The following is a 9,884-nucleotide window of genomic DNA, read 5'->3' on the forward strand; positions in this document are numbered from 1 at the left end:
CTAGGGGTGCTGTAATAGACAAATTGAGCTCGAATCTCAGGAAATCTTTGATGTATGAAGTCCAAACTTGGTACAGGGACTTGGAACCTGATTGTGAGGACACAGTAGGAAATTGGCATCATTTGGCCTCTATAGGGGGCGCTGTAATACAGGAAGTGGGCTCATATCTCAGCAAAGCTTCATTGTATGAAGTCCAAACTTGATACATGGACATATTAGCTGATTGTGAGGACATGCAAGGAAAGTGGTCTCATTTGGCCTCTAGGGGTGCTGTAATAAAGAAAGTGAGCTCACATCTCAGCAACACTTTGGTGTATGAAGTCCAAACTTGGTAGAGGGACATGGGAGCTGATTGTGAGAATGCACAAGGACATTGGTGTAATTTGGCTTATTGCTGTGAGTGCTTGCTCATGCCATGCCAACGCCATTCCTGCTATAGCGCACTGCTTGGCCCCCACATTGCTGCTTGCAGCTATATTTATTATTATTATTATTATTATTATTAATAATAATAAAAAAACAACAGCTCAGGAGAGGTTTAAACATTTTTATTTAATTATTCAAATATACACAATGTCCAGCAAGGTACACAGGCACTGTGCAGAGCAGAAAGAGTAACCACACACACACACACACACACACACACACACACATAGGGTCTAGCCAGCACAGCAGGCAAAATAGGCAAGAACAGTGGTAGGAGTACAACACACACAAACACACACACACACACACGCAGGTAAGACCGTCCTGCAAAAGAAAGTGCATTCTCAGATAATATCAAATGAGATGTCCACGCACACATATGGCCTGAACACACAGACCCAGAGGCAGGTTTAAAGCAGCGCTGCTATATTTGCTCTGGGTTATGTCATAGAGGTCACCACCATACAGTAAGGTCAGGGTTCAAAGGTCAATTAGCCTCTGGTCGTCATCCGACTGATCATAGCATCCACTTAACACACATCCCTGCTGAAAAAAACAGCTAGAAACCAGCTTATGCTGGTAGCTGGTTTTAGCTGGTCTTTGCTGGTTTTCTTCCAGCTCTTGCTGGTCTTTGCTGGTGTAGCTGGTTGGGCCACCAGCTGGATGTGCTGGGGTGACCATCTGAGGAAGCTGGTCATGCTGGTTTGACCAGCCTGTCTTGTGGGAAACAGCTGGTGCAAGATGGTCATGCTGGTGACCAGCCTGCCAAGCTTGACATTGTTTGTGTAAGATGGTCATGCTGGCTTGACCAACATAAGCTGCACGGCCAGTTAAACCAGCAGTGTAGACCAGCAACACCAGCTAAAATGACCAGCTTGAGGTGGTACGACAAGCAAAACCAGCTGAATTACCATCGTTAGGTGGGTAAACCAGCTGAAGGTATGTTTTCGCAAGAGATTTGCTGGTCTAGCTGGTCAACCATCATAGGGTGGTCAAACAAGCTGGTCAACAAGCTGGTCAACCAGCAAACCACCTTTAGCTGGTCAGGCTGTTTTTTTCAGTAGGGATAGTACACTTAAAACTTCTTATAAAATCAACCCATTTCAACTCTAATGCCCCTCACCTGTAACAGCCCTTCCAGTTATGGTAAAAACTAAATTTTGCAGATCAACTGTCATGTGGTGTGGAGCCACTAAAACTCTGAGCACACAAACACACAAGTACGTGCCTCCACAGGTGGATGTAGTTCAGTAACCCAGCCTGGGTAAACCCTCATCAGTAACCCAGCCTGGGTAAAGCCTCATCAGTAACCCAGCGTTCAGTGAAACAGAAACACCCTTAAGCAGAGCGACTATCCCTATGGAACAGATCCTACAGAACCTACAGTCCATGGACTCTCTCCAGTGCATCACAATATCAACATAGTAACATCGCCATAGTAACAACATAGTAACACAGAACACAGGACGGAGGAGTGCTGTCATCATAGCAACCTCTCACACTCTAGAATCCTTCATCAAGCCATACGCGTACAACAGGAACAGTTTAAAACTCAGGTCCACTCTAAAGACGCGTCATTGTGTAACAGAGATCTGACTTCACCAGATCAGACGCTGAACATATTGGAGTTTTAGTGCAGCAGTGTTCTAGTGAGATACGTGCTTCTATCGGTCCTGAGAAATCAAGCACAGCCTCCACAAATGACCTGTCCAGTAACATTGTCCTCTTCAATCCGTTCCACGGGTACTAAATGTCTTATATACACTCCACTCAACCACTCTTCAACAAGTCTCCACACACACTGCCGCTAGCAGGAAATTACATCATAATGAACCGTAAACAGCCCCGCTGCTGAGAGCTAAAGCACAGATACACACTCCTGGACATGGTGTGTGTGTGTGTGTGTGTGTGTGTGGGGGGGGGGTTAGGTCTGTGTCAATGGGCCTCTAAACTTCATCTTTATATGTTAAATACAACAAACATATGTAACAGGACAGCATACATGCAACTACACACACACACACACACACACACACACACACACACACACAGACCAGACAAACGCACAGACACACGCACACACACACACACACACAGTTGTCAAATGTCCTTCTTTAGACCAGACTTTGTGTACTGTCCAGTGCAAACACAAAATAAAAACAACTGAAGAAGCGTTGCGATGTGTAAGAGTGCAGCAGCTTGGTGTGTACTGGGGGGCATTTATGTGTGTAAAAACTGTGTGAGGTGTGTGTGAAACCTGTGAGGTGTGAGTGTGTGTGTGTGTGTGTGTGAGGAAATAGTGAGAGTGAGGGGGACACTTCATTGCCTCTGTAGGCCTTGCAGTGGTGAGGGTGTGTGTGGGTGTGTTATAGTGGCAAACCAGTGTTTGTGTATGTGTGTTGGGGTGAGATGTAACAGTGGTTGGTGGTGGGGGTGGGGGGGTGGAGTAACAGTGGTGTGTGTGGATTGTGAATTTTATTTTTTCTATTTTTTCTTTTTCTTTATTTGGTTGACGCTTTTATCCAAAAGCGACTTCCATCAATTATTCCAAGGGCCAATCTCCCCAGAGCAACTCGGGTAAAGTGCTCAAGGGCACAGAGGTGACAGCCCCGAGCCCACAACTTTACTGGCTACTGCACGCTAGCACTAGCCCAGCTCCTACTGCACGCTAATGCTAGCCCAGCTCCTACTGCATGCTAATGCTAACCCAGCTCCTACTGCACGCTAATGCTAACCCAACTCCTACTGCACGCTAGCACTAGCCCAGCTCCTACTGCATGTTAATGCTAACCCAGCTCCTACTGCACGCTAATGCTAGCCCAGCTCCTACTGCAAGCTAGCACTAGCCCAGCTCCTACTGCACGCTAGCGCTAGCCCAGCTCCTACTGCACGCTAATGCTAGCCCAGCTCCTACTGCACGCTAGCGCTAGCCCAGCTCCTACTGCACGCTAGCCCAGCTCCTTAGCCACTACACTACCACCGCCCCCACAGTTATAGTGCTACAGGTGTGTGTGTTGGAGTGGGGCATAGTTATAGTGCTAAAGGTGTGTGTTGGGGTGGGGCACAGTTATAGTGCTAAAGGTGTGTGTGTTGGGGTGGGGCACAGTTACAGTGCTAAAGGTGTGTGTGTGTTGGGGTGGGGTACAGTTATAGTGCTAAAGGTGTGTGTGTGTGGGGCACAGTTACAGTGTGTGTGTGTGTTGGGGTGGAGGTGGAGCGAGGGGGTATTACAGTGCAAGGGTGTCTGTGTGAGGTGAGTGTGTGTGTGTGTGGGGGGGGTATTACAGTGCAAGGATGAGTTACTGTTGTGTGTGTGTGTGTGTCCCAGTCAGTGCAGGTAAGGCCAGTTGTGTGTGTATGTACGTGTGTGTGTGTGTGTGTGTGTGTCCCAGTCAGTGCAGGTAAGGCCAGTTGTGAGTTCAGTGTGTCCTCAGGTCTGGGTTGAGCCGTGTGAGGACAGGAAGTCCAGGCAGAAGGGGCGGAGACTTCAGATGGGGTGGGGCTTCCTGTTGGAGCTGGTGTGTGCCTGGTGGGCGGAGTCATCAGTGTGCCAGGTCAGTATGACTGGCACTCAAGTCACGGGTCTTCCTCAGACGATGATTTCGCTCCTGTCAGGAGGGATGTCACACACACATCACACACACACATCCTAGCTCAGGCCCTAGAAACCAGCTTAAGCAGGCTGAGGCAGTGGTATCCTGTTATCACCATCGGCAACTGAGTGAATGTGTGTGATCGCCGTCTCCTTAAGGCCTAAAAAGTATACGGGCCTTTCCCCATGAGACCACTAGGTGGCGTTGACCATCTCTTACCACGCACCCTGGACTTCCTGCTTCTGGGTCTAGATGACCAGTTACCCCTGGACTGCCCACAACTATTAGTAGACACGCCAGGACAAGTTAGTGTGTTACCATGGTGATGCTCACACAAACGTGACACATGAGGTGTTATTTCAGCGTGACAAGAGGAATAAATGTGTGTGTGTGTGTGTGTGTGCTCTTATCGGTGAGAGAGAAGGAGGGACTGAAGAGCTGAAGAGAGGAGAGAGAAGAGCAACTGTGTGTGTGTGTGAGTGTGTGTATGTGTGTGTGTGTGTATTTGTGTGTGTGAGTGTGTGTGTGTATGTGAGTGTGTGTGTGTGTGTGTGTGTATGTGTATGTGTGTATGTGAGTGTGTGAGTGTGTGTATGTGAGTGTGTGTGTGTGTGTGTGAGTGTGTGTGTGTGTGTGTATTTGTGTGTGTGAGTGTGTGTGTGTATGTGAGTGTGAGTGTGTGTATGTGAGTGTGTGTGTGTGTGTGTGTGTATGTGAGTGTGTGTGTGTGTGTGTATGTGAGTGTGTGTCCTTACTTTGAAAGCCTCTCCCACAGGTTTGTCCGGGACGTTGAGAACACCCAGGGAGCTGGCCCTCTTCATGCTGCCACATGCACACACACACACACACACACACACACGTCAGACACGGCAGTGGAGGAGGAGGGTGTGTGTGTGTGTTTGTCAAGGAGGAACTGCAAGTGTATGTGTGTTGAGCTGCAAGTGTATGAGTGATGTGCAAGTGAGGGAGCGTGTGTGTGGTGAGCTTGCGTGGGTGTGGTGTGTGTGTTTGTGGAGGAGGAGGCTGGTTAGGTGAGTAGATGTGTTGATGTTATGATGATGATGATGATGGTGGTGGTGATGTCACACAGGTTAATGTCACATGACAGCATTTAGTCACCACAAGATACACAGATGTTACCCTACACACACACACACATGCAGGTGCTCCAGGATGCTGTTTCTGCTGGGGTCTCCTTCTGACTGTGTAGCAACACACCCTACACACCCCAGCCCAACACACACACACCTCAACACACCCCACCCCAACACACACACACACATCAACATACCCTACACACCTCAACACACCCCACCCCAACACACACACACACATCAACATACCCTACACACCTCAACACACCCCACCCCAACACACACACACACATCAACATACCCTACACACCTCAACACACCCCACCCCAACACACACACATCAACATACCTACACACCCCACCCCACCCTAAACACTCACACACACATCAACATACCCTACACACCTCAACACACCCCACCCCAACACACACACATCAACATACCTACACACCCCACCCCACCCTAAACACTCACACACACATCAACATACCCTACACACCTCAACATACCCCACCCCAACACACACACATCAACACACCCCACCCCAACACACATCAACATACCCTACACACCTCAACACACCCCAATCCAACACACACACACACACATCAACATACCCTACACACCTCAACACACCCCACCCCAACACACACACATCAACATACCTACACACCCCACCCCACCCTAAACACTCACACACACATCAACATACCCTACACACCTCAACATACCCCACCCCAACACACACACATCAACACACCCCACCCCAACACACATCAACATACCCTACACACCTCAACACACCCCAATCCAACACACACACACACATCAACATACCCTACACACCTCAACACACCCCACCCCAACACACACACATCAACATACCTACACACCCCACCCCACCCTAAACACTCACACACACATCAACATACCCTACACACCTCAACACACCCCACCCCAACACACACACATCAACATACCCTACACACCTCAACACACCCCACCCCACCCTAAACACACACACACACACACACACACACACCAACATACCCTACACACCTCACCCCACCCCAACACACACCAAAGCACACACCCCACCCCACCCCACCACACCTATGTCTATACAACTGTAATTGGATTTCACTCATTGGATGAGTATGTGGATAGAGATGGAGAGAGAGAGATGGAGAGAAAGAGAGAGAGAGAGAAACAGAGATGGAGAGAGAGAGAGAGATGGAGAGAGAGAGAGATGGAGAGAAACAGAGATGGAGAGAGAGAGAGATGGAGAGAAAGAGAGAGAGAGAGAAACAGAGATGGAGAGAGAGTGAGAGATGGAGAGAAAGAGAGAGAGAGAGAAAGAGAGATGGAGAGAGAGAGATGGAGAGAGAGAGATGGAGAGAGAGAGAGATGGAGAGAAAGAGAGAGAGAGAAAGAGAGATGGAGAGAGAGAGAGAGGGAGAGAGAGAGAGGGAGAGAGAGAGAAAGAGAGAGAGAGAAAGAGATGAGAGAGAGATGGAGAGAAAGAGAGAGAGAGAGAGAGATGGAGAGAGAGAGAGATGGAGAGAAAGAGAGATGGAGAGAGAGAGAGATGGAGAGAAAGAGAGATGGAGAGAGAGAGAGTATGTGGGGGGGCATATGAGCAGGGAGGTGAGACGCATGCAGCGATCAGCCGTTTGACACAAACGAGTTTATTTACTTAAAACTTAAAAACACATAAACAAGATCAAACCATAACAAAGCAACAGCCACATTCACACACACACACACACACCAAAGCACAACACAGCACACACACAACCACACACACACAGACACACACACCAAAGCGCAACACAGTACACAGCATTCCAAATCACAGAGCGGCAGGAGGAAACAGCAGTATTTACATTCAATAGACAAAAACCTCATTAAAGAATGTTAATACACAAAAGCAAGAAATAAATTAAAAGAAAGTTTATATTTCCCACAGGGTCAAAGGTTGACAGAGGCATAACATTAGTGGCATTTGGTAAATGCAGTATTGATGTGTGTACACGCACACACACACACACACACACGCGCACACACACACACACACACACACACACACACACACACACACACACACACACACACACACACACACACACAGGTGCAGGGGGAAGAGAAACAGTGTATAGACAGTATATATCACATTCTTACGATCTGCTTAGCGCACACACACACACACACACACACACACACCCCTTCAGTCAGGTAAGGGACCCCAGTCAGAAGAACACTGGAGACTCCTCTTTGCTCTCCAAGGTGCTGTCACTCACTCTCTCATTCACCCTTTCACTCTCGTTCCACCTTGCCCCTCATCTCTATACATTCCTCATCACCGCTCCCTGATTGGCTGTTGCGGCAGCAGTGGGCGGCACCCTGGCATTTGCTGGAATGTTATTGGTGGGTTCTGCTAGAGGGTGGAGTCCTGGGGGTCTCAGGTGTGTGTCTGTAGAAGGGGAGGGGCTTGTTGCTGGGGGATAGTTACCCGGGGTTCTTGGGCTCGTTGTCACGGTTACCCCCACCCTTGAGTTTGCGCACCAGCTTCTCACTGCTGCGCCGTATGGAGGCTCGGAGCTTACTGAAGGATCCGCTCCGCTTCAGAGAACCAGAACCGTCCTACACACACACACACACACACACACACACACACAGCTTCATGAAGACCTCTTCATAGAACTTGGGAAGTCCTGTAGGAAATGAATGGTTACAAAACGCACACACACACACAAACACACACACAGCTTCATGAAGACCTCTTCATAGAACTTGGGAAGTCCTGTAGGAAATGAATGGTTACAAAACGCACACACACACACACATCCTGGGTCTTTGGGCTCACACAAGTCTTGGGTCCTCTGTGTTCAGTCTCTGGTCAGCATTACGCACAGCAGGTCCTCACAGGTTCCCTGCTGCTCAGAGTGCTGTTCATCTCTGGCCTTCCCTAAATGCCCTCTATGAGGCAGTTCTTTCCTAAATGCCCCCTATGAGGCTGTTCACCTCTGGCCTTCCCTAAATGCCCCGCCTAAATGCCCCCTATGAGGCTGTTCACCTCTGGCCTTCCCTAAATGCCCTCCTATGAGGCTGTTCACCTCTGGCCTTCCCTAAATGCCCCCTTTTGAGAGAGCTACTGCATGGCCATGCGTGTGCTGCTTCACTAGTTACTCTATGCCAGTGGGCATGCCCATTTTTGGGTGAGTGAGCAGCACCACCTAGTGGTCTGGAGGGAGTCTCATGTTTCTGTCTCTGTGTGTGGTTGGTTTAGATCAGGGTCATCAGGGTTAGTGTGTGTGTGTGGTTTAGATCAGGGTCATCAGGGTTAGTGTGTGTGTGTGTGTGTGGTTGGTTTAGATCAGGGTCATCAGGGTTAGTGTGTGTGTGTGTGTGGTTGGTTTAGATCAGGGTTAGTGTGTGTGTGTGTGTGTGTGTGTGTGTGGTTTAGATCGGGTCATCAGGGGTTCAGGTGTCATGTTCTAGAGCTGAGCTAAAGAACCGGGCGGGTCCAATCCAGGTTCCGCACTGACGGTGGAGGTTCTGTTCTGGTGTGGTTCCTCATGCTGGAGATTTAATCTGACCTCTGCTGTGACCACTCTCTTCTCTTCGTGACCTTTGACATCCCTTTCTTGTCCCTGCGCAGACACAGTTTCAGAGGGAGGAGCAGGAACTCAGGACCCAGACGGGTGTGTGTGTGTGTGTGTGTGTGTGTGTGTGTGTGTGTGTGTGTGTGTGTGTGTGAATGTTTATTTGCATGTATTTGCAACTGAGACCAATCTATGTATCTGTAATTTGTGCAATGTGAGAATATGTAGGAATCATACATAGAGAGACAGTGTGTGTGTGTGTGTGTGTGTGTCTATACACTGCGTCCTCCACATTTATTGGCACCCCTGTGAGTCTAAGCGCTTTCAGACATACGTGTAAGACCGGAGGTTCTGCCGATGTTAAACGGTGGGGCCGTATATCTGAACGACATAACCGGTCATATGGAAGTCCGAATTTACCCGGTGTTTATACTACCCCCCCCCCTAGTATTTCCTCCGGACATTATGTAAATGTGCTGTGTCTGAACGAGGAGTAGAACATGCGGTTAAAATCACACCTAGTGAGAGGGCGTGTTGGTGACGTTTCTTTCGTGCGTCCATGTGGTTAGATCTGACTTAAATGCCAGTGTTATGATGGAGTGGCATAGTGCTGTCCAGAAAATCTCCGACCTGGAAAGATGCAGACATCACGGAGCTACTGTCCATGAGGGCATACAACATTTTGATAGAACACATGAAGGGAATGGCACGTTGTAGCCTACAACTGCATGGCAAGGCCAAACGAATTCAAAAGACTGAATCATCATAAGCAGAAGGCTCTGAAAAGGCAGTAGCCTACAGCGACGTCGTTGACGACAATAACAGGAGAATTTAATAAATTGTTAGCCAACACGGTTTTCTTTTCATTGATAGCCTTAGGCAGAATTAGGCTACAGAAAAGAATACAGGATTTTTTTCTCTCCCGGCAGTAAAGACAGTAGATTCGTGTTTAAAATTAAATGAAAACTAAAGGTAGGCTATAGGCTATGCATATGACCATCCAGAGGCTGGTGATCTGTCAAGAATGATGAAGATCGTAAGATACAGATGGTTTTATTGTTGCGGTCATTATTACCACAAACACGAATTGACAACGAAACCATGGCGATCGTGGGTTATATCTTGCCTGCTTATTAGGCCATGCACAGCCCTGTCAGAACTCCGT

The 9,884-nt window shown here is 48.5% G+C and overlaps 1 protein-coding gene across 5 annotated transcripts in view; it reads right to left on the reverse strand.

Annotated features, from left to right (window-relative positions):
- Positions 1-532: 532 nt before the first annotated feature.
- klc1a (kinesin light chain 1a) overlaps positions 533-9,884 on the reverse strand; it is a 56,953-nt gene continuing 47,601 nt past the window's right edge. For 3 of the 5 annotated variants that reach the window (XM_076295636.1, XM_076295637.1, XM_076295635.1), the window contains exons 14-16: positions 7,627-7,757; positions 4,775-4,841; positions 533-4,034 (exon numbers count right to left, since the gene is read on the reverse strand). In XM_076295636.1, coding sequence (XP_076151751.1) covers positions 3,969-4,034; positions 4,775-4,841; positions 7,627-7,757 — 264 coding nt within the window. In that variant the 3' untranslated portion in view covers positions 533-3,968. The remainder of the gene's footprint in view (positions 4,035-4,774; positions 4,842-7,626; positions 7,758-9,884) is intronic. The other 2 variants (XM_076295639.1, XM_076295638.1) reach the window with 1 other exon arrangement.

The sequence above is a fragment of the Alosa pseudoharengus genome, unplaced genomic scaffold (assembly GCF_046254945.1).
Source record: "Alosa pseudoharengus isolate Yale_2024_CS ecotype anadromous, Long Island Sound unplaced genomic scaffold, YU_APseudo_1.1 YU_APseudo_1.1_scf_2, whole genome shotgun sequence".
Taxonomy (NCBI): domain Eukaryota; kingdom Metazoa; phylum Chordata; class Actinopteri; order Clupeiformes; family Clupeidae; genus Alosa; species Alosa pseudoharengus.